Source organism: Watersipora subatra, chromosome 6, assembly GCF_963576615.1.
Source record: "Watersipora subatra chromosome 6, tzWatSuba1.1, whole genome shotgun sequence".
In the NCBI taxonomy this organism is placed as follows: Eukaryota; Metazoa; Bryozoa; class Gymnolaemata; order Cheilostomatida; family Watersiporidae; genus Watersipora; species Watersipora subatra.
The window spans coordinates 36,872,949-36,898,694 of record NC_088713.1 but is presented as its reverse complement, the minus strand read 5'-3'; the positions used below and the strand labels follow the sequence as shown (position 1 = coordinate 36,898,694).

The 25,746-nt window shown below is 38.1% G+C and overlaps 1 protein-coding gene across 1 annotated transcript; it reads left to right on the top strand.

Moving 5' to 3' along the window:
- Positions 1–342: 342 nt before the first annotated feature.
- LOC137398227 (collagen alpha-2(I) chain-like) lies at positions 343–25,746 on the top strand. Its single transcript, XM_068084334.1, has 35 exons — positions 343–427; positions 1,237–1,407; positions 3,044–3,048; positions 4,457–4,531; positions 4,587–4,649; positions 4,802–4,858; positions 5,094–6,101; positions 6,549–6,738; positions 8,000–8,142; positions 8,512–8,638; positions 8,726–8,896; positions 9,033–9,176; positions 9,541–9,683; positions 9,785–9,866; positions 10,106–10,222; positions 10,527–10,661; positions 10,779–10,849; positions 11,061–11,221; positions 12,682–12,854; positions 13,409–13,543; positions 13,883–14,089; positions 14,825–14,977; positions 16,157–16,263; positions 17,479–17,596; positions 18,071–18,200; positions 18,625–18,763; positions 18,880–19,006; positions 19,188–19,375; positions 20,336–20,417; positions 21,079–21,171; positions 21,607–21,701; positions 22,551–22,718; positions 23,312–23,391; positions 23,521–23,656; positions 24,936–25,746. Exons 1-35 carry the CDS (start codon positions 343–345, stop codon positions 25,080–25,082), a joined length of 5,226 nt encoding a protein of 1,741 aa, XP_067940435.1. The 3' UTR covers positions 25,083–25,746.

The window sequence follows — 25,746 nt, the reverse complement described above, 5'->3', positions numbered from 1 at the left end:
AATCAGAGTATTGCTCTTAAAAACTAGTAAATAAGAAAAAATAGAGAAAATTTGGAGCATTGTAAGGATACCTAGTTTTTGCATTGTCCTTTTTTAAGACAAATTGCTGCTCATTATATTTAAAACTACTAAATTATACTAGGTGACAGCATACTTTTACAAATGACTAGATGCCTGAAAGACCTGGCTACACCACTGGCCCCACAAATCATTAGCACTCATGTAACAGCTTTCTCTGTTTCCCATTACACACAAGACATTCCACAGTCAGTGCGATTTGCCTATATCTTGCCTCTGATTGGTCAGTTTTGTACATTAGACACTCCTCTTTCCTTCCCGTGAATGACAGATGAGTGTCAGTGCTTGCAGGTGCTTGCAAAGGAAATATTGTCATCTAATAGAGACAGAGTCAGACTGAGTGAGCTGGGTGAGTGGTTACATCATCACATAGCCTATCTGCCTTCTCTAGTCAGAGCCTGATCATTTCTATTTTTTATTCACTGAGCTCTTTTAATTTTCAGTCTGAGCTCCTGCTCCTAGGATATTTTAACTTAGTCTGTTCTCTCACTCGCTGAATATTTTAGATATTTATTAACAGTTTTGATTTTTAAAAAGTTACTCATCTATGTTTTTTTACAATTTTATAAAGTCACCCGTCCATGCTTTGTTCATTTTTTCAAAAAGGAAAAACTCATTTCCATGCTTTTTTAATTGTTCTTGCTTTCTCATTTTTTTGCTTATAAAACAGTAAGGAGTAAATGTTATCAATAAGATAATGTATATTATCTTTATGCTTGCTAAGATGTGACAAACATAGTCCAATTATAGTATAATTTTTATTTCTATTATCTTTGTTCTTGAGCAATGTTTTTAAATATGTACTGAGAATTTTATTTATAGTGTTAGGCTTGTTGAGATGTTGTAGTACTATTCTGTGACATTGTCTATATATAATACACTGCGAGTACTGCTAAATTCAACACAGCAAAATAATGTGAACTGTTTTCAACAGCACCGTCCTGCAGCTTCTGGTTTTACACTAAGGTCATCACTGTTCTCTAGACAGGGTGGCTGTCTGTATGCTTCCACACAAATTAGTGATCAGAATAGCTTTCATTATACTTCATAGTTTTTGATGTTTACCCGCAGGCAGCGCTTATCATCTCTTGTTATTGTTATTATTATTCAGCGCTGCCTGCACTGCTTAAAATGAGTAACCCAAAATCCTTTTTATAGGAACAAGTTCTGAAGAGTTCGTGTTACCTGGAGTCATCAGTCCAAATTCTCTCTGTCTAGCCTGGGATTCTTGCCTATATAGACTGAATTGGTGTGAGGCGTGCCAACTCACTCATCATGGAGTCTCGGCTCATGAGCGCAGTGCTCGTCGTAGCTCTTGCGGCTTCAACAGTACATGGTATGTTACATCAGCTTTTCTCATTTACTTCAAAACATGGCTTTGTCTTTAGTTTAATATAATAAATTTTTTTGAAGGTGATAAATAAAAATTTTTAAACTGTATTTATTGTAATATGTAATGTAATGCTAATAAAATTTCCCAACATTTTTGTAATATTTAGAAGAGTTCCCTTTTTGATTTTTCATATGCTCATAATGTGAATACCGGCAATAGCATCAATGTTCTTAATAATGTTCTAAGAAACATATTTAAAAATTCTGTGAAATGCCAAACCAGAAGGTTTTAGAATTTTAGCCTTTCTTAGATCTGATTCAGCTTTGGGAATTCTATTTTAAACAAAAACCAGCTATTCAGTATGTTGTTATAGAATGAACAATAAATATATTTCATAAAACTCTAGTTTATGGGAAAATTTTCTCTTTTAGAAAATATACTTGTAGTTAAAGTGAGCCATTTGTTTTCCTGCACAATTGACCGATTTTTTATAATTCAGCACACTTTTTCAGGTTTTAGAAGGAAACGCGATGCCGAGTACACAGTTTTTTGTAGTATTGCTGAACAGGGGTTTCCTAAAGGATTTACATTGCATTTGCAGTACTGTCTTTCATATACTAGAATCAGTTTTACGCTAACTGAAAGTGTTTTTAGTTTATTTAACATGATCAAATTTTGTACTGGAACGAGCAGGAAATTTTACATAACTAGCCTGTGATGTGACAGCAATTGTTACGAACCGCATCTCTTCTCACCCCTAATTAGATCATCTTGACCTTATGTTAGCGCGGCTATGAAACTTGATATGCCTATAGGAAATAGCTTACAGTATCCCACCTTATTGTACGCAGACATTTTTTGTCTGCAGGTTAATTAAATGACATACTGGTTTGATTAGTGATACTTCCCATGCTACTGCTAAGGCTAGCGACAGCGGTGCTGCCTCCCTTCTCTAATCTCTAACACATGTCCATTGTTGCACCGCTTCACTCCGCTACCTGCCCTCCTTTACATCTCTGCAGCATCTGCTTTCAACTCTATGCCCTCTTTGACTAAATTTTGAGAGAACAATTGCTTAAACTCTACGATGAACATTTATTTAAAGTACTTTCAATGTCCTTAAGTAATGTGAAGTTGATATTGCACTTCAAGTTTATATTTGAAACAATTCATTCAGTTGATACATCCAATTGAACTTAACTCTATCGGTACGTCTTTTCAATTTTTCGGTTTTAGGTTTTTATTTATACTACTTATATTTATTGTAAACATTATTTCCTTTCATTGTCTATGACTTCAAAAAACCTGTGTGTAAAATAAACTCTTTTTTTCCAAAGGTATCAATTTTAACAACTGCAGGCCTCTACAGACAGGTGACATAACTGTAGGATATTCCAGCTACATGCTACATAATTACCCATGAAGGCTGCTAGCCATACTTAGGCCTTCAAGGATTTTTATGCAGCGGTCTTTCACAAAAACTCAATTTTCATACACAAGGGCAATACATTTTGATAGCAGCTATTTATACGTCGTCACCTAAGAGAGCTCCTCTTCACTCCACCACTATGTTACTATGTTACATTAATGTACTGCTCATGGGTTGATGCCTGTGATTGTTTCTTTTTACAGGTCAGGTAAGAGAGAGAACTTCAACTGGTATCGTTGTCTATACCTTTATATTCTCACCTTTATTCATTGATAGCCATATAGCCCAGCTACAGTGTAAAATTCTTTCAAGTTTTTCCAGCTTCTGACATTCTAGTTGGTATGAGGTTTCGAGTGAAAACGGCATAACTCGTCGTAAGGCATTTTGAAGCAAAACATTATTGGTCTTTAGCCATACCTAAAAAATTCACATTGCAAAAAGAAATCATTGACTTCAATAATCATTCTCATCAACGTCATACGTATTTTACGCGCAACTACATTAACGAAAACCTAAAGAATTTTCTAGAACAAAACTGCTCAGAGCTAATCCAACAATCACAAAATATTTCATGTCTTTACAACTTGGCTGTTATAGTGAGGATTGATATTTTTTTTAAGTTGGTCTCCCTTTCTGTAGCTTCAGTTGTAATAATAAGCCCAGAATTTTGTTTCAATGGTTCATTAATGATTTGCTGCATTATAGGAAATTAGATGTTTTGGGATTTATCTTCTCTGTGAGAAGCACTCACAAAATTTTCATCTTCACACCCTTACTACTAACAATACATGTTTACAATATCTTCTGCATGACCCTTTGAACTAATTAAACTGTGTTCTTTATATCTACCCAATGTTTACTGGCTAATTCTTTTGTGTGTTCTTCTACCAACATATTACAGGATGTTCAAGAGTTTTATTTCCACTAGATGTGCACTTGGTGGGGGGTTTCTGACTTTCTTTTACTGACTTTAAAACTATTTCAGAAGTGTTTGTTTGAAAATTGTGTTTGTAGAGCAACTGCCTTTAAGAACAAAATTGAGTATTGTGCTTAACACCTAATTTGAAAAGAGTTTTTAATAGTTTCAAAAAAGCCTTTCAGTGCAGTCTTGTATAGGAGTTTTCCTTCTTTTGTGGTGTTAGGAAAACGAATGACATTCATCGAGTGCCTTTTAGCAGATTTCTTTGGAAAAATATTAAAGAAATGTTGACAGCTAATGACAAGATGAACTTGATGACATAAAAAGTTGTCTTTTCTTTGTTATGGTTAACATAAAATAGAATGGGAATTTCATGCTTTAGATAGATAATAATGAACATTTTGTTTCTGATGTGCTTGCAATCCATTTACCAAACAGTTACCAAGAAATTTCACTATTTGTCGTGGTGTTGATTTATTTGTTTGAAATGATGTTTTGTCAGTATAAATGTTGAGCTCTTTTAATATAAAATGGAAGTACTGGTGACATCTACCCTCTGTTTGTTTTGCCAAGTCAAAAACCTACCTCTACATGTTTAGAATTTCATAGATGTGTCACTTACCTCACCATACCACATGATAACAACTCCTTGCTATGTAACCCTTGTATAGTCTGTGTTCCATGTGTTCTTGGATAGCAGTATGGAAATCAAGGAGACAAAGGCTTCAATCAGCCTGCCTCAGCCTATTCTCCACAGATGTTTATGATGCCAGTATGTATTTAGTTCTCGCCGCTCTTTCTGTCTTTGGCTCTGTCTATCCTTGTAGGAGTTGCCTGCCCTTGTTAGGGCTGCTAGTCTCGCTCCGCTTTCTTTTCTTTCTCTGCATTCGGTTGGTAGATCTTTCTTGTTACCTTCTGATTATGTTTCTCACATTTCTCCTTGAAGCATGCAAGCTGAAATTACTAACAATTTAGCCTTTAGGCAACTTTTCCATGTCGGGGTTTTAGTGAGATAATGGTTACGGGTTTGCTTGCTTCTTAGAAAGGACCTGATGGTGCCAATTTGATAAATGCGGCTATCTCTGTTCAAACATCTACTGTAAGTATTGCTCGTCTCCATCTGAGACTTGTGTGCACCTACCTTATCCTTGAATCCTTTGCCATGTCCCAAAATTCCTTGAAAGAATTTATTTGGCTCTCTCTATCTGTCTGTGCCAATTTCCTAGCTTGGACTTTGTGTTTGCTACCCTCAAATTATTTTGGCCCCGAGTGACCCCTTGCAACGTTTATGTCAAAATAGATGCATTCTGTTAACTTCCATCCCTCGTGTCCAGGCCGGCAATGAGTCACACACTGAACCGGGAAACCAAGAGTTGTCCATCCTCAAACAAATGAAAGATTCACCAGAATTTAATGATCCATTGTTTGACCCAGTTAAAGTCGCTGCAAGGATTAGACCGGGCCTCGCTTTTGCGCCGATCGAGTCTGACCATTTCAGTGAATTGATGGAGATTCAGCCAGAGGGTCTGAGCCTTGCTGATGTGTGGCTCATTCGAGCTGCTGGCGTCTCAAAGGACGAGTTACAGATGATGACAAGCGCTGGTTTCACCTTATCTAAGGGACCTCCTAGTGAGAGCTCAATGAATGGTCTTATTACCGAACGAGATCTTCAACTTCTGGACGAAAGAGATTTTAATGTAGAGCCACTGAGGAGGGTGCTTAGCCTTGGATACGGTATTATATTTAATGATGTTGAAGAGTATGAGTTGCCGCCCCCGACTACCGCCAGTGAAGAAATTGATCGTCTGGTCAGGCTCGGCTTTGATGTGGGGTCATTGAGGGCATTGCTAAATAGTGGGTTTGAGCTAGTACGAGGAGGAGCAGACGAGATGGTGTTTGATGGGCAAGTGTTCTACGACAAGGAGTTGTTCTCTCAGCTTATTTCGGATGGGTTCGCAATCAAGGCACTTTCTCCAGCTGACAACAGGCTTTCCTTGCCCAAGTTACCATCAGTTAGTGCAGAGTCTGAAATCTTGGTGAACGTTCGTGAGGATTCAACCGACTCGGACAAATATGTAAGCACAGTTGTGGAAAGCACGGCTGTGAAGAACGCCGCCTTAGAGAGCGTAGCCTTGGAGACCGCTGCTTTGGAGAGTCCGATTATTCAGAGCATAACCTTGGAGAGTGCAGCCATGTCTCAAAGTGAGTACGTTCGACCGGCTCAAAGACCAGCTCTGACAAGAAATATCGCCGAAGCTAATACGAGAGTCTACAACATAAAGCCGCCTACTCCTGGTGGTGCAGGTCAAGGCCAGTTGAGCTTCGCACTGCCCCAGGTGCCTGTGAGTAGACTGATCCTCTAGAGCCACCACCAAACTCTACTCTGTCTAGCTAGTCGATCCGAGGGTGTCATGCGTAACACCCGCAATCTAGATTAGCCTAATATTCCAGATTCTGAGGCTAGATTTGTTTTCCCTTAGTGTAGTCTAGATGGTAGCCAGGCGAATGCTCTCTTTGCTGCTTCTGTGGATGTAGTCATTTTGGTTATCTCTATCTGTCTCTCTGTCTATCTGTTGCATGGCAAATGGCTTGTATGAAGAAGCATGTCAATGGCACTATCTTTACTTTTCAAAGTTTCTGTTATGGTCATTCATTGATTACAAATGACATCATTCTTTCATCTAAACTGTTCACTCGTGTTCGGTAATTCATACCTCAACAATACGTAGAGACCGTTCAATTGGTTGTGGATATGTGGTAGATTGTGGTGTTATTTCAACTCACTTTAGGGACCACAAGGCCCTAGAGGTCCACCTGGACCACAAGGCGCAGTTGGTGCTGCAGGATTTCCTGGACCCCAAGGACCCGAAGGACCACCTGGTCCAATGGGTTTGGCGGGAGAGCGAGGACCACAAGGACCTGTTGGTAACCCTGGCAGAACCGGTGAGGCTGGAAGGGATGGTGATGCAGGACCCATTGGTAAGAGAATAAGGAAAGCTGCCTCAATCTGTTCATTTTGAGCACTTTTATTTAATCTTCATTGCTCTCTATTCAAGTCAGTTGCTATAATAGTCATAATTGGGTGCTAACAGTTGTAGGCAGGTGCTATCACAGTTTAAGTCAGTACCATGGCAGTCTAAGTCCGGTACAGTGACAGCCTAAGTCAGGTGAAGTGACAGTCTGATTCAGGTTGTCACTTCACGTGACTGCTGGTGTTTCCTTTAGACTGTGATCAACTCTCACCTTGACACAATATTCAGCTGTGATTGCGAAATGATCATCCATACGTCAGCACATAAAGATTTTTAAAGCTGTCAGTACTATGATTAATTCTTCAAGATAAGAAAATTTATAGTATTCACTATCAAGTGTAACATAGCAAGTAACCTGGTCAACACATAATCCAAGAACTAGACAGTTTGTAAGAATATTGCTCATGACTTATTTAAAATAAACAAAGTGACTTTTCAAATTCGAGCGAGCTGCATTTAGTAGTGACAATCCAAGAGCAGACAACTTTAGTTTCAAGTTTTATTGCCTAGTGTTGGTTCGTTGTGTGGATGTATTTCAAATTGTTTGTTTTTTTTGTTGGTTTTGTTTTATGTAGTCAGATTAATTCAATGCGAATGAGATGATCCTTTCTAGAATATTAAAGATCCACTATCTGGTCATACTACCAACTATATACTTTTACGTTTTGCCATAATTTGTGTATTTTTATAAAAAAATTATCAATTTTTAACCAATATGGCGAAAAGAGATTTACATGTACATAGCGAATAAAAAATTTGAAAAAAGCAAAATAGTATATAACCTATGTCTGAAAGCTTAATTTAAAAAACTCACATAAAAATAAAAACTAAAAATCGAACTTGAACAAATGATTACTATTGCGGATTGGATCGATATTTGCTATTTAATCTTGCCTGTTATAGAGGGTGTTACAGGGCCTCATGATTCTCAGCAGCAATCATAGGAAAAAATGACATTGTAATAGCCAGTTAAATTATATTTTTCATCTATTTTCTCCATAAATCTTTATTCTTGGATTAGTTTGACTTTTTTAGCACAATGCTCAGCATTACATGTAGAGTGGCAACAACTCCCAACATAACATGTAGAGTGATGCAACTCTCAACATTACATGTAAAGTGGCACAACTCTCAACGTTTCATGTAGAGCTATTTAGTTTATTTCAGTTAAAAGCATGAATTCTATTGAACTGCTTATGTACTTGAAGGTGCACCTGGTGTACAAGGAGAGCGCGGCCCAGCAGGAATACCCGGTATGCCTGGCCTGAAGGGACACAGAGGACCTACTGGTGCTCCTGGATTAAAGGGAGATACTGGTGCATCTGGAGAGCCTGGAGACACTGGCCCGCAGGTAGATTGCTACTGTCTGTTTCTCATAAAACTGCTCGCATAATTGACGGTCAGCTTAAACATATTTTGAACTTATGCTTCTTGTAGGCTCAAGTGTGAACTTGCCTTATGATATCATATTTAGGAATACGACTTTATATACATAGATTATGCATAGACATCGTGTATCCATCTATATACATGTAGTTTCAGTAAAGAGAAAGCATCAGTAAATAGTAAGAGTTGCCCACAGAACGGTTACCATCACCAAGGAGACTTCCTTTTTTTGCTGATCCCAACTGATTCTCTGCTAACTCGCAGATATATCTTGAGTCACTGTGATTTCAGTTGTTGTTAATCTATTGCTAGTCATTGCTTTTGCTTTCACTAGGGTGCACCAGGATCTCCTGGTCCTGTCGGCGCTCCTGGAGAGTTGGGAGAAAGAGGGTCTGTTGGAGCTATTGGTGCCCCTGGTATCCCCGGTGATGATGGTCCTCCCGGTTCTCAAGGACAACAAGGTACTTTTATATTCAAATAAAAGACACCAAAACATAAAATCGTTTTATAAATTTGTAGCTGTATAATCTATGAGCAATATTTCATAGGCCCTATGGGACCCCCTGGAACCCCCGGTATGCCTGGTGTTAGTGGTGACAAAGGACCAGTTGGACAACCTGGAGAGGATGGCGAGAGAGGAGAGCCTGGGCCACCTGGCTCTGATGGTAGACCAGGAGAGATGGGACCACCTGGAGAGAATGGTCGAGATGGTGAAGATGGTACGTATTGATACACATTTTCATCTAATCAAAGCTAGACTTGTAGATACTTAATGAACATTGTTTAAGATTCCAATGTAATTTGCAACTTATTTTACTTTCAACTTAAACAAGACCTACATATATCATTTTTTAGGTAAGCCTGGCAAAGCTGGTACAGATGGACTTCCAGGAATTGTCGGTGTACCCGGAGCTCAAGGTATGCCTGGACCACCGGGACCAGCTGGTGATGCAGGTGCACCTGGTGCACCAGGAGAGAGAGGAGTTCCTGGACCTTATGGTAAATATCCATAAAATCAACTATTTTTATTTGTTATTTTATTATCGCTCTATTGAAAGTGAGGCTATGTGAAGCTATAAGGGTTTTTGTTCATTGAGATACATCCATAGAGCAATTCATCTATAAGGCTCACTGTCTATAGAGCTATCTTTCGATAGAGTAACTATCAATAAAACATTTATAGTTCTATGGATAGTTAACTCCATAGAATCATGCTAACCATTCTATAGATGGTTGACAGGAAGCCAAGGTTAGTCTGTAGTGGGGAGGTGCATGTTCATTCTATTGCTCAAACTAAACCTTTGAACTAAGTTTTCTTTGGTATTCCATGCAGCTCAGAAGGATATCCATGTTAATATTGCAGGACCCCAGGGCCCTATGGGACCTACTGGTGAGGTTGGTGTCCCTGGACAAAATGGCGCTACAGGTAACACTGGTGATCCCGGACCTCGAGGTGAGCCCGGTAGTCCCGGACCATCCGGACCACAAGGAGTTCAAGGCTTCCGTGTAGGTTTCTTTATTGTCAACCCTTTACAAAAGAACAATAAGATACGTTTGTAAAACGTAACTTTTGTACCTTTAGGTAAAACTCTGGTTTTGTATTTTAGGGCGAGCCAGGATTTAATGGCGCCCCTGGAGAGTCTGGAGAGCCAGGTCTTCCTGGGCTTACTGGAGCAGATGGAAAGACAGGTACACTATGATTTTTGTAACTATGATTTGATCTTAAGATTTCATTACAAGCTCTTAGCACGTTTATTTATTATTGATTCAGTAACTTTGAATATTAAATTTTTTTCCGGTTTTTTCAATTTTGTAAAAGCAATCCTTGGAGCTATATTTATTTTGCTATTTTCCAGTTTGACTCTATCACAGCTTTTTATTGTCTGTCAGCTTTTGTGGCAGCTATAAGCTTGCTTTCTGAATAATAGGTTTGAGAGGAGATGTTGGCAAATCTGGAGCCAGAGGACCTCAGGGAGATAGAGGAACTAGGGGTATGCCTGGTCGTCCCGGTCGACCCGGAGATGATGGTGCAGTCGGGGCTCCAGGTAACTATGATCACATCATATGCTCGCTGAAGTAAAACCAGAGAATTATATGTAACTATTAATTTCCCGGTTTAACTGTTAACAACATGTAAGGTATCTGTCAGTTCCAGCAAGCTGTTGTTCTTAAAACTAGGCTAGAAATACAGAGGTCAATGTTCATTGGGTCAACCTTATTTTGCAGTCTAATCCTTAGACCTTTCTCTATCAGATAGCTGCCAACAACCTTTAGGGGTTTTGGATAAACATGCAATATATGTTGCGCATTCAATTGGTCAATAGGATCTCCATTTGAATGTATTTTTAGGTGTTGTTGGAACCAATGGAGCTGATGGTCCTCAAGGTTCAACCGGAGATCCTGGACCTGTAGGTAATCCTGGACCCGCTGGACAAGATGGAGCAACTGGTGCTCAAGGAGAGCGTGGACCTCAAGGAGACGTTGGTCAGTGGTTTATTGGGCAAACATATGTTTTGGCAGTGTTTATCATTGCCTGTGTTTGTGTGAGTGAACTCGTTAGGGTTTGTGTATGGATTATTAACCTGTAGAGTTATTATATAGGAGAGCCTGGCGAAGCTGGACCAACTGGACCTTCTGGACGTGATGGCGAAGATGGTTCTTCTGGACCTCAGGTTTGTCTCTCAACGCACATGGAGCTGAGATAGAATGTATTTTTTGTTAAATCGGTTGATTATACAAAACCTAGATTGTGTTAGTTTTTCTACTATTCAAATCTCTGAATTGTTTAAATTTCGAATTTTTTTGTTTTTAATTCAGGAGGTCAAAAAGGTATGATTATGAATAAGCGATTTTGAATAATATTGGTTATTCTGCTCTGTTTAGGGACCACGTGGCTTGAGAGGAGATCGAGGACTGCCTGGTGTTCAGGGAGATGCTGGTAGACCTGGACCTGATGGACCTGTAGGAGAGAGAGGCTCTATTGGACCTCAGGGTCTCCGAGGTCTTCCCGGAACTCCAGGAAACCCTGGTATTCAAGGAAACAGGTGAGCATCACCTTTATAACCTTGCGCACTATAACCTATGCACTGTATATATAAAATATATACAGGCATACCTCTACATACGAGTGTCCCAGCATGCGAGAAACTCGAGATACGAGCTGACTTTCCTTGCAATTTTCATTCTTGAAATACGAGTAATCTTGGAGATGGGAGCGTACGAACCAGTTGACGATGGCTACTATATAGCAAAGTATGTGAGAAGTTGTCGATGGCTACTATATAGCCAAGTATGTGAGAAGCCGCTTTCAAGAAGAGCATCCCTCGGTGTTTCTCTTAGAAACAGGTTGAAATTTTTTTTTAAGTTGGCAAAAAGTTATGTTGCATGCGAGGCAAAGCGCGGCTAACTGAAACGGATACTCAAAAAATAAGATGACAAAATTAGAATAAGTTTAGTAAAAGATTAAAAGTTAGCATCGAGTGTTTGTTTAGTAAGCTAAATTAATTCATGTTAAATTCAAAGTGTCTATTATGTAGTCACAATAGTTTAGCGTACTAAACACATTGCTCTAAAGCCTCTCTCGGACCACCATTATCCACAACGTTTGTCTCGAAGGTAAAAACTCCTTAAAGTAATGTTCATAGTGATGTTATATTTTATTGCAGATAATCGTAACTAAATAAATAGTTTTTATTTCTTTAGCGCATATACTTAATTACAACAATTAAACACATTTTTTAACTAAAAATCCTGTTTAGGTGGTTTTTCCTAGTCTGCTAACGAATTAATTTGTACTCGAATATTGTATATTGGAAATAGTGCCTTGAGATGCAAGCAAATTGACATACGAGCTCAGACCCAGATCGCATGAAGTTCATTTGTCATGGTATGACTGTAGCGTTATAGAATCACATTCTACGAACGAGTTTTGCATGCATGAGCTCAGCTAAAAAAAGGAAAAAATTGTAAAACTAGCGCATCTTTTAAGTATGGATTAAAATTGACAGTTTTACCAATCGGTAATTACTTGAGTTCATACCTGAGCAACATAACTGATAAAATCTGTGAAAATATTGTTTGTTTGACTCAGAAGAATATAAATGAAGTAAAAATACCGGTTTCTACTAGCATTATTAAATTCAGTTTTTGTAAGGTTATAAATTATAAGAAATGATTTTGTTCACGTGTTATCAGCCAAGGGAGAGAGCAGATCTTGACCTTTGATGCTTGTTACCTTCTAGTCAGCGTTAATGTACGCAGCATTGATTCATATCTAGCTCAGGTCATTTGTTTTAGTCAGGGTGTTTCTAGGTCATAGTAGTCAAGTAAACTTTTTTATTGCAACCTCATACATCTGTGCAATAGGGGATTCAAATTTGCTCTTTAGTCAAAATCTTAAGTTCAGCATTAGTTCTTAGGTTCCAAGACTATTAGCTAGCTTGAGCTCATATGTGTTGTTGAAATTGATTATGCTGTACAATCAAGCTATCAAATGTTTATTAAGGGGAGCTAAAGGTGTCCTTGGACCTAAGGGAAATCGTGGAGAAGATGGTGCCAATGGTGAGCCAGGAATGCTTGGTATTAATGGCCTGACTGGTATGCCTGGTAATAATGGTGTTCCCGGAGAAAGAGGACCACAAGGAGCCCCTGGAACTGTTGGCCTTCCTGGCGAAACCGGTTCGTAAATTTTAGCCCATTTGCTTGCTTATTAATTTAGTTATCTTAAGGAATCTCTATGAGTAACTCAATTATTTAATCTATATTAGATACACTTTGCGCATGTTTTTTATGTATGTATTTTGTGCATAATTGTCTAGATAATCAGGAATGCTTGTTCACTGTAAGAAGCTGCTTGCATTGGACTGCTTTTTTGTGAGGTGAATTGGAGCTAGCAGCTCCTTTGTATTTTTCTCCTTTTATTAACAGGCTCATTTTGTAAAAGTGGAAAGTGAAAGTGAACGCTGAAAGTGAAACTAGGGAAAGTTTGTTTAAAATGATTGACTGCCTTAAATCAGATCTCAAGTTTCCTTTTATATTCTTATAGCAAGCGGCTTCTACAAAATGTATATTTATGACTGCTTGTTTGTATTTGTTGCAGTGTATTTATATTTATGACAGAAATAGGGAAAAAGGGAAAATAAAAAACGGAAATAACACTCATGATAGCCTATTTATATTTGGTTGATAATAACATGGTTACGGTGATTATGGTGTGAATACAATGATCACAGGACGAGATGGACCCGTTGGTGCTCCTGGTCTTAGGGGTCAAGAAGGACCAAAGGGAATTCCTGGCAGGGATGGACAGGATGGTGAGCCTGGAGATGTTGGTGCTACTGGCATTCAAGGAGAGCCTGGAAATCCTGGTGAGTATTACGCTGATTTTCTGGCTGAAATGGATTTGATTATAAGTATATTACTAATAATAGAATATAAAAAATTAGATGTAATAATAATATTTTGCCCTAAAAATCACATTTTGTTTAATGATGAACATAATCATTTTAAAAATTAAATATAAGAAAAGGAAACACAATAAAATGTATTAAAATAAGTATGATAATAATTTTATGAATCAAACAACAAATATAACTTCTGTATTTTGAAGCAAAAACAAAATTTGCATACTGCTGTCAACGCCTTTTAACTAAGATTTGCTCTCTCATCATTTCTCAGTCAGATGGTACATGTATCTGTTCTTTTAGGTTCACCTGGTGAGAATGGATTCCAAGGTGAAGATGGCGCACCTGGACCCAATGGTGCTCTTGGTGAGCCCGGCCCAGTAGGACCACCTGGCCCAGCTGGCTTCCAAGGAGAAAGGGGACCTGGAGGTCCTATTGGCCCCGTTGGAGATGAAGGACCTGCTGGTATGAAGGGAGCTCGAGGCGAGACTGGAGAACGTGGAGACCGCGGTGAGTGCGAAATATTTCCCTTGAATCTAGAGAACTGCCCTTGAGTCTGATTTTCTTGTAAAACTTTGATAGTTTTATGAAAACTCTTGTGACATAGTATTCAGTTCAAAGGCTGCTGTTAAAAATGAGATTACACAAAATTTTAGTAGATTTTATCGCACGGTATCAGTATTTTTTATCATTTGCGATTGTTTTTTTATGCTTGAGGTGATCTGACTGCCAGGATGTTTCAAGATATCAAAATTGACAAAACATGATCGCGGTAACAACGCTCAGCTCAAGCAAAAGTGCGATGATGACTTGTATAGTTGTAAAGAGACCGACAGAATATAGGTGCATAACGATACAGCTTGGACACAATAGCCAATATCAACTACAGCAATAATAGCAACTAGTGACATGTATTTTGTATGTATTTTTTCTGAGTGTTTTAACCGTGATTAAGTTTTTGTCAATTTTAATCATGAAACATCCTGGCAGTCAGATCACTTTAAACATCAGCAACAATTGCAAATCATAGAAAAATGGCTGTACTTTCAGATAACATCGAGTAACATTTGTACAAGCTTTGATGAAAGAGCTATTTTTGTAGCATCAATTGATTAGCATGAGTAGTTCTATGACACACACACTACTTGGCAGGTTTTGTTAAATTTAGTCAATTCAGTCCTTGAATAAAGCTCAAGCAGCTAGTATGTCTTTTCAGACTGCTACAGCCTTTTTATATTTACACAGGACGAGCTGGAGACCCCGGTTTCAATGGCGAGCGTGGACCTAAGGGAGAGATGGGTGCTCCTGGCCCTGTTGGCGCCCCAGGTCGAGTTGGAGAGACAGGTGTTGATGGTTTCACGGGAGAGGATGGACCTTCAGGTCCAAATGGACCACCTGGTAAGTGCTGTAGCTCCACTTTTTAATGGTTACTTACTGTGAGTATAAAATATTCTTCTCTGGATAGCTTTGCTTGTAGATCTTTTCTATTTGTACATGTATTTCATACGAGCTTGTTCGTGGCTAGCATGTGGTAAAACTAAAAACACCTGTTGTAACTACATGTATGGTGATATTTATACAATGTTTGATTAGCCTTGTGAGACATTCAGATAGCCTTTAGAACTCGCATAGCCTGTGGACAAATTATAACTAAACAAACAGTAAACTTTTTTTGATGATTACATGTTATCGAATTATTCGGGTGTCGAATGTTGTGTGGATTGTTATTTGATTCCAAATTGGGAGTTGTCAGCACATAATAAAATTTATTTTCTTTTTTAATCTAGGTAACTAATTTGTAATGCTGCAGTCCAAGATATTATATTCTTATATTATAATAATATTATATTATCCTTGACTAGATGAATGTCTGGCATTCACGTGTGATAAAATTTTTTGTGTGCAAAAAGCAACATTTACTTGCCATCTAACTTCTAAATGAAGGTGTTTGCTTATTTCTGTGTGTGCTATATATTTAATTAAGTTTATGCTATATATACATATATTTATAGAATTTTTGGAACTCTGGACATGTATTCTCCTGCTAGTAAAAATTTTCTTTTAGTAAATTAGTTTAAGTCTGAAGCGTAGGTATTTTAACTAATCGCCCATTCAAGATTACCAGGTGTAATAAGTATGTGCATAATTAATCCATTGGATTGCAAGTAGGCTGGGTGACTTAGTGGTTAGCTTGTCTGTTTGGAGAACTAGAGGTTCGGAGTTCCAATTCAGTGCGAAGCGAAGTTTTCATTCCTTTTACTCTATCGCTATAACTGGGCCTACAAACTACAGATGACAAACAAAGATAGATTTATGTATATAGATGCAGAGGCTTTAAATTTGTACTCTTTTTATGAAATCCAAAAAAGATTCTGCCAAAATTGGGCTTTGAACTCAGACCTCCTCCTAATGTGCACACTTCTCGTTTCTTGAATTTATATATTGTGAATATGTTTGAGTATTTGGCACTACTTTTTATTTAAAGTAGTGCCCTGGCAGTTTGGTGTTTACTAGCTCCTCTCATAATAATCACACATGGTGTTTCTTCGATTCACAAATGTATGACCCTTTACGCAGGTGATGTTGGACCTGCTGGCCCAAGAGGAATTCCTGGTAACAGAGGTCCTCCTGGTATTAGAGGAGAGATGGGACTGGAGGGTCGTCGTGGACCCGAGGGTAAACAGGTAAGCGCCAAACATCTACTGATTACTTCCCTCAAAATTACTTTACGAGTAGGTGTTGTTCTCTGACCAAAAGCTGGGCAGAAACTGCCAGTTTTTATTTTACTTAATACGCTGGCAGTCCTGTGCACTGTAAGGGATCATTATGTGTAATAGCTATGCACACAGTTATTCCCATGTGCAGCAAGAAGGTTGAGAGGATTGAGGTTGAGAGGTTGAACGCAGATGGTAGTGAGCTTGCATGGGAATCCGAATATCGGGGTTGATTCCGGTGCTGTGCTCTCATTTTCCTAATGCTGTTAGCAACGCTTCGGATGGATGGAGACGAACTCTTATTATAGTAAAGATGATTAGGATGTGATTCTTCCATGAGATGAGCCTGTGCTATCCAAATATTAGCCCAGTAGATTGAGTAAATGTTAGCTTGCTTTTGCATCATCAAAATCTAGACGCCCGTACTGCTTGCGAGCTAAAAGTTTGTCGTCGTATGTGTATTTGTAAGATTGATTGTCCGGCAATCTTAAAATTTTGGAATAAAGTTTCCATATTGAAGAAGATTCCATCTCGGACCCTGCCGTCCACCAATCTGACACCCCACCCACTAGACTACAGAAATCGAATTGCTAGCTAGCCAATATAAGTCATTATATGAGAGCAAATACCTAACTGCTTTGCGTATGACGTTATGCTATGACGCGGGTCATAGCATAACGTCACGAGAAGCTGTTCGCTCACATTATTAAACGGACTGGCTAATAGCGCACAGGCCAATAGCAAAAACTCTCACTACTTCTCATTGTTTATAAGACAAAACGCTTTTCTCATGATATTTAGTTTGATAGTTAGAATGGCAAATGTTGTTCTATGTTAAATACAAATCAATTTTCTGTCCAAAGACTTTTCTATTACCCGGGTAGCACAGCTAGTCTATCTATTTATCTATCTATCTACCCATCTATCTATCCATCCATCTATTTATCTATCTATACCTGATGGTTGATAATAGTTTGTGCTAGCGCAAGCATTGGTACATATTATACTATAATACATATTAAGTAAAGTTCTCTAACATGAGAGAAAGAGCTAAAAATTACTTAACCATTGTTAAAGTCACAAATGTTATTGGTGGGCAGCAAGTCAGTTTTATTTGTGTTATGTATTTTCCACTCTCTTATTTGTGATACAATTTAGTCACTCAGTGTGTTTTGCATTGGTTAGGGAGCACAAGGAGTGGATGGTGAACAAGGACCTCCTGGACCAGTTGGACCTACTGGACCCAATGGTGCACCCGGTAAAATAGGATACCCTGGAAAGAATGGTGCTGCTGGCCCAGTCGGTATGTTGAATATTCTCTTGAATTTTCAGTTTTGTTATGGTTGTCTATAAGGGTAATATATATATGTATGTATAACTCTATGTATATATAAATCTATGTATGTGTAACTGTTTATTGGCATAGAGAATCATCAACAAAACAATGTTTTTTGTTACATGCCAAAAATCACGTTACACCATTTTTGTTACATGCCAAAAATCATGTTACACCATTTTTGTTACATGACAAAAATCATATTACACCATTTTTGTTACATGACAAAAAACATAATGATTGTCATTTCATCTGTTTTTTCAGCTGTTTTTTTTATAATTTTAAAATCTTTATTCTTATTATACATTACGTATATTTTTACCTGTCACCACATGACACGCTGTGTTGGATATTTTCAAAAGGGTGTTTATTGAAAGTAGATTGTCTACAAGGTTTTACTACTGAGACTTTCTCAACTGATCACCATCTGTGTGGCTGTAGGAGTGCAAGGACAGACTGGTGAGCCCGGACAGGATGGTAAGGATGGCAAGAAGGGAAGCACTGGACCAACTGGTATGCCTGGACCCACCGGAATGCGAGGTGTAACTGGAGAGCCTGGCTCTGATGGCCGGTGAGCACTGTTTTTTTCTAAAAATAAGCATGGTTTCTAGCAATTATTTGAATGCAGAGGTACAAACAAACAATTTAAAACATTACAAAAAATTTCATAAAAACCAAATTTTAATAAAAATTCGTAAAATACATTCTAGTAATGATGATTAGGGAGAAGAACTCAAGAAAGTTATAACATTTGTGTATTAATCATCACATTCAAAATGGAAGTTCACGAGTGTTCAAGTTAATACTGTCTGTAGCACAACAGTTTGCTCATCGCTCTATGGAGCTCTAACATCTATGAATCTTTTTAATACCAATAGCTGACAAGCCAAGAATTCTAGTATCAGCTAGCCTGTGCTACTTATAATAACGATATAGAATTCTTATAGCTTATGTTATATCCTATAAGTGTCTGTATTTTATTCCGTCTCATGCAGAGATGGATATCCTGGAGCTGCTGGTACCGATGGCCGACCCGGTGACCAAGGAGACCAAGGACCACCAGGACCTATGGGACCAGTTGGTCTACCCGGACCACAAGGACCCGAGGGAGCCCAAGGTGACAAGGGAGACCAGGTAAGCTTTCGTAAACCTTTTTCGGTCATCATGCGTTTGATATTCTTGAAGGATCGATTGCTACTCTGTCTTTTTTATGAAGTTTGTAAAATAGCCTGGCTCATTACTCTCTGCAGGGAGCTGAGGGACCGCAGGGAGAACAGGGTAACACTGGAATTTCTGGACCAGCTGGACCACGAGGGCCCAGCGGACCACAGGGACCCCAGGGACCAAAGGGTGTCACTGGAGAGCAAGGAGCTAAGGGTAAGCCTAATTCTTTTAATAAAGTTTGCATGGTCAATTCTGCTGAATTCGCTAGTGGTCTAATGAATGAATGTTCGAATCGGCAAGTGTATGGGTGGTCGAATCGGTGACTGGATGAGTCAGTGAGTTTGAGTCATTGGCTATTTGGAAGAAGGTTTGATGTTGCTGACTGCCCTTTTAGGTGTCACTGGAAGTATGGGACCTCAAGGCTTCCCTGGTGCTCCCGGAATTGATGGTGTAGCTGGTGATATTGGACCCGTTGGTGTCTCAGGACCACCTGGTTTGAAAGGAAAGGAAGGTGCTCAGGGTATGGTTGGTGCACCAGGACACATGGGAGCAATGGGACCACCCGGAAATGACGGTGAAAAGGTAAAGTTTACTTCTTGCTATAAGATAAACACTTTTTTGCAGTTGGAGTTGTGATTGGCTCAAAATGGAAAAACTGTTCTTTTGATAACCTGACCAGGTTATTGATTTCTTTGTAAAATAATATATTGCTGTTGATTATTTTAAGATTTCTAGTTTAGGGGGATCTCTATGTAGAAACTATCTCTTTTAAGATCTTGGGCTAAGTTAATCAAACTCGTAGTAGAACCAGCCGAACGCACGCGGCTGTCGGCGTGTGTGAGATAACAGAGATGACAGACCTACGGTTGACAATTGCATCTACCACGAATCTTTTATAAAAACCTTACCTATTCATAGTCATTGACTCACATGATAACAGAATTGGTCAACATTAAAAAGGAACTTTTCTATTCTGTTTGATGCCAGCGTCTGTCTTCATAGTGACAAAGTAACATTAATGTCAGAGCTGCCCGAGTTTGAAGGTTTGCCCAGAAAACCTAAATTACGAAAACAAAATATTATTCCCATATGATTGGAAACTCTGAAAATTAAATACAAATTGGAAAGTAATTTACAAAAGGTTTTAAAACGTCAAAGTGTCCGAGAAAATTTTAAAACTTATTTATTGAATAAATTTTGAAAATAAATGTCCTACAAGCTTTGTTCATGTTATACAGTATTAGCACTCTAGCAGTCTCCTGCGCCTGCCTTATATGCAACAAGTATCTGCATAATTACACCTACATGCTGCAAGGTGGTTGACTGGCACTCTTAATAGTGTCCCTAGCTGCTAAGCCAAATATGCAAGTTCAAATCTTGTGCAAGGCATTATTTTTTTCTTAACACTTTAGGCGTAGCTTCAAACGCGACTCCTATTATAGTAAAAGTTTTATGTATTAATTATTGATAAAATTGATAGGAGTAATTTTTTATTGTTCAAGTTATTGGTTATTTTAGCCTGTGGTCTTTGATTCTTTCTAGGGCCCAAGTGGAAGGGACGGTGAAATGGGTAACCCTGGACCTTCCGGTCCACCTGGAGCACCCGGACTTGCACCTGTCTTTGGTATGTTAATCAGATTAACGGTAGCATAGATGTAGACTTGGATCCAACAGAACAGTTTTGAAGTTGGTTTATATTTCATTTGCAATACTTATATTTGTAGTTAGAACTAAATTCAGACACGTGGACATTTGTTAAACCTTTGCATACTCATTCATAATGGATATCAGCACATGTCATAATTTAGTACAGCATTGTGACTGATTATAAAACATACACAAAGTCTAAGTCCATTTATATAAACAAATAATTATATCTTGTTATAGTTATCTCGTGTTAATTTATACTAAAGCTGAATGGAGGAATGACAAAATATGTCAACCTGAAAAGTAGCTGCGACTGCATCCTTTTATCCAATTATTTTAGAAATACAACTTTTTATCGTTTTTGTTTTTAATTTGAGTTTATGAAGCTTTTTTTATCATATAGTAATCACAAAGATAAAGTTATTATTAAAATGTATGTTCCAGATTTAGCATTTTGATAATCTATAGTAGTAAATTACCAAGACCACTGATAGTCGTAAAAGGCAGGCCTATCAATTGGTTGCTATGTTGGCAAATGAGGCTCTAATTCATTCCACTCTCCTATCACAAGGTCTTTTATGTCACCTTTGGATTGTTTTGCATCACCTTTAGCTGATCACTGTTGACATATCTTACAGGTTACCCGATGACAATGATGATGAGTGGAGCCAACAAGGGCTACCAAGGAGATGATGCCACTGCCAACGATGAATTCAATGCCATGTATAACAGTGAGTTGTCAACTCTTGCTCAGCATCTTGAATATGTTTGGACGAGACTTTGTTAGCAGTGTTGTTGCTGTACGGGAGGTGATTGATGTACCAGACACCACAGTTAGGAGGTGTAACTCTTGTAGTATCTAATGTTGAAGTAAGGTTTCAGTTCTACTGTTCTTGGAACGGTGTCAGCTAATTGCGCACATCTCTTCAGAAGAGTCAACTTTCCATCATCAGTTAGAGCAAAGAGAAATTGTGCATAAACCCAGATCTACATGTAGGTCTTGGACAGACAGTCTTTTTTAGAAAGTTAGTTTAGTGACAAACCATGTCATTTCAAGTAGTTCTTTCATATGGTTTTTAGTCCCTGTAATTCAGGAAACAGCTGACATTGCAAAGTAGTTTTTGAGTAGCAATTATGTTTGGTTCAACTCTTCTACTCTTCTATAGAGCTGAAAGTACGAGACGGTAGCAAGGACAGCCCTGCCAGGGACTGCCGAGAACTCTTCACAGAGAATCCAGACCTCAAGAGTGGAACCTACTGGGTGAGTTATGGCTCATTGGCTGGGTTTATTCCTTGGATAGACCGGAGTGAATGAGCTCTATCAGGGTTTGTTATTTAAGGACAAACATACGCACAAGTTCATTTGTTAAAATTGTAGCAGGTTGGATCAAATGTTAAGATTACACTGTAAGTCATTTAATCTGTTCAATAACCCAAAAAAATAATAATTTCTTAATAAATATTTCACGTTTTTTACACATGCCATTAAACAGATGTACTATAAATTTTAAAACTGAGTAGAAAAAACTTAATTATACATAAAAACAGAATTAAACCAATAAAGTCATAAGCGATAGATTTTTGTTGCTGCTTTATGATGCAGCAGACGGATAGTGGAGAGGTCATAACCTACTCTAACATAGACTAAGTACAGTTCAAACTACTTAGCTTCTTTGGCTATTATCTATATTTTTGTACTATAATTTTGTTTTTAGCTTTCACCTTAGGTCTGTTCACAATCAATGTTGAAACTACAGTGCTTTGAGAGACATTAGGTGAAGATTCAAGTATTTGGTTGGATTTTACATCCTATATAGTGTGTTGGACAATCCGTATTAAAGCACTATTAAAAGTGCAAACTGGCACCTTACAGACATGATCGTTTAGTTTTGAACAAGTTAGAAAAACAATGATATTGTTTATTTAAAAAAAACTTTTGAATTATATAATTAATACCAACAGGTAAATTAATAAATAGCAACAATGCATTGCAATCATATTCATGTCGTTGTCTTTTCATTGTTTAGTGTATTATACATTCTTAAACCATTCTTCAATATATTGTTGTATTTTCGCTTGTCTCTTGTAAAATATTTTAACTTGAACTTAGGTTGACCCTGATGGTGGCTCGCTGCTGAATGCCCTTCAAGTCTACTGCCGAAAGGAGCGAAGAAGCACATGTGTTAATGCCAAGACTGCTGAGTATGACACGAAGTCATACCTGCCTACTGGTGCTGACAAACACCAATTTGTCGCTAAGTATATGGGCACACAGCAGGTAATTTTATACTTATACAAATACACGTGCAGCAGTTTTACTGGCATATGTATATTGCTTTATTTATACATGTAGTGTGTATCTTGCATGCATACCGTACTTTTTGGACTATTAGCCGCTACTTTTTTCTGATGATTTGAGCCATGCGGCTTATATAAGGGTGCGGCTATTCTGTGGCTTTTTCTTTCATCGCTAAGGCGCATTAACCAGAATCTCCGGTTAGTGCGTCTCTAGCGGTGAAAGGTAGTTGACAAGCATTGCACAGTTACTGTACCACCTGGACATTTACCCTTTAGTTACGAACATACTTTATGGAGTTATCATGTGTACTCTATGGTTGTTATTTCTATTGTATGGGAATAATCTATCAATATACTATGAATATTCTATGATTGTTGTATTTTACTCTGTGGATAACCTATCGATACCCTGGAGATAACCTCTGAATATTCTAGGTATGACTCTCTCGCAGTTAGTTGTTTTGACAATGACTTTATTTTGGTTTAGACTTAATCACAGCTTTGTTTTCTACCTTCTTTTGACATCTGTTTGCATCTATGACTATTCTATGCATACTCTATGGTTGTCTGCAGTTTGAATATGAAGCAGAAGCTACGCAACTGGCATATCTGAGAATCCACTCTGAGACAGCAACTCAGACCCTCACCTACAGGTACTGTTGAGGGTCAAAAAGTCATTCCTTCACCTATGTCCAATAATCAGTTGTTTAAATGACTAGCAGTAGGTTGTGTAGTCTCTTGTACTTGCTGACTTCCTTATAAGGAATTGTTGGCTTCTTCAGGTGTAAGAACTCCGTTGCCGTTGAGGATGCATGGGGCAAGAAGAACAAATCAGTCATATTATATACAGCCGGAGATAAAGAATACAAAGCTAGCAATAGCAGGTTTAAATATACTGTTCTTCAGGATGACTGCAAGGTGAGAATTTTCTTTTGACTCTTTCATTCCTTTGCAGGTTTCGTTGAATCTCGGGCTAGAAAGTTAATAAATAATCCAATCGCACAACAATAAGTATTGTAGTATTTTAATATAGCTGTATGGTGGGGTGTTCACTTCTGCTGGCCATGGCCAGCATCTGCGTGTACATTAAAATACTTGGGTCATGACCACATCGCCTTTGTGGTGATATAACCTCATTATTTCACTGTCATTGGGTAAACATTTATGATGACATCATTGTTTTTCGCGTTCTTTTGAAGCTATTGATGTAATTAGATAATTTCTCATATCATCTGTACACATTTCATGATATGCAGATAGGCTTGTTTACACTGACATCAGCCTCAACTGACTTGATGTGAAAGAATGGAACTATTTAATTTCAAAATTACGTTGTCGCGTATTCCGAGAATCTCATTAGGAATGTTTACTGAAACAAAATTCAGCGTTGATCTCGACATTAAATTGAACATTACGCATGTAAACTGGACGAGAGCTTATAAGCCAAAATTCTATCATCAGTACAGTAGTACATTTAAAAATATGCAAGTGTAGTTGCTTTCACTGTTGTGTGCACAACTCCTAAACTATTGGCTGTGTAACTTATAGGATAATAATTGATAGTTGGAAGTATTGAGATCATGTTGTATAACGTTAGGGAGCAATAGAGTCTCAATGCTTGAGTAAAAACATTGTGGATTATATTTGTTGACTCATATTTGTATTAAATTGCTCTAGTGTCTCAAGATATGCTAGCCATCTTGTAAGCATTGTCTGTGTCCATCACGCAGGAAAGATTTGTGCCTATCAGGCATCTCTTAGGAGTTTTCTCAGACCTTCAAACAAATGCTTGAGAGTCGTGTAGGGTATAAACTGGATAAAAAAAATTGTCACAATATAATTTGTAATTTGTTAAGTAAACACATCATTAATCAATACGAGAAATTGAAAAATAATAATAAATGTACATGGACAGTTATCTTGTCATCAATAAGTTGGTAAGTGTATAGCAAGTCCGTGGTGGGTGTTAAGCATATATTAAGTATGATACAAAGTCTACTTTGTATACTACAAAGGGCATAGCCATCGTTCGTGTGTTATAATTACCAATCCATGATAAATGTATTGGGGTCAACAAAGAACTTCAACATAATTTACTTTATGAATGGTCTACCAGTAGCTTTACATCACTCACAAATGGCCAACTGATCTCTACTCCCAGCCAGTTAGACATCAATGACTCATGTTGTACTTGTAGTACGCTAAGTCGAGTGAAGCCGAGACAGTGATTGAGATAAGCACTAAGACAGCATCACACTTACCCATAGTAGACATTGCACCTGGTGATGTCGGCTCGTCTGACAAAGCCTTCGGCGTGCAGATCGGCGAGGTCTGCTTCTCATAAAGAGACTTAGTCATGCCATGCGCTATAAATAGATCAGACCATCAGTAAACGTAGCATTGATGCGCACAAGTAAGAAATGGAAAACAAGAGAATCCACATTATAGAACTTTAGTTTGAAAGAAGTTATTAATGTACCTTTGTATTAATATATATTATATTTGCTGGCCTTCACTTGGCTGATTTAATAATTCAATTGACCTCTACAAAGCAATAGTGGTGATTTTTGTACATACTTCCTGGAGCATTAGTTAGATATATTGCACATGTGTGTAGTATGTGGAGGATATGGCATGGTCTCTGTTACGTTCAGACTGCTGTGTCAAGTGCCGATGTCAGTAACCTAGCTACTAGACAAGTGGGTTGTTATTTTTGAGTTTCATACCTGTACTCTAGTGGCCCACGTTAACCCAACTGGCACCTGTTGCAGCATGTCATATGTTACATCTCACGACTGTAAAGCTTACCGTGCCATATGCTTTATCCAGATACTTTTTCAGATTTTATACATTTCGATGGTGCTATTTTTAAGTATATATTATTTACGAATGATTGACCAAGACTCTCTTGTATGACTGACACAATCAAACAGGTGCTAGATATGGACTCGTAGCTTTGTTGGGCTTATATTTAATGTGACAATAAACCATGACTGTGCTCAAACTCA

Bases quoted from the DNA above. Each gene is read 5' to 3' on its own strand.
- LOC137398227 (XM_068084334.1), top strand. From the start codon at position 343: ATGACAGATGAGTGTCAGTGCTTGCAGGTGCTTGCAAAGGAAATATTG. The intron at 9,867-10,105 runs GTACACTATGAT...TCTGAATAATAG, and splicing joins TGGAGCAGATGGAAAGACAG to GTTTGAGAGGAGATGTTGGC. The intron at 19,007-19,187 runs GTAAGCCTAATT...CTGCCCTTTTAG, and splicing joins TGGAGAGCAAGGAGCTAAGG to GTGTCACTGGAAGTATGGGA.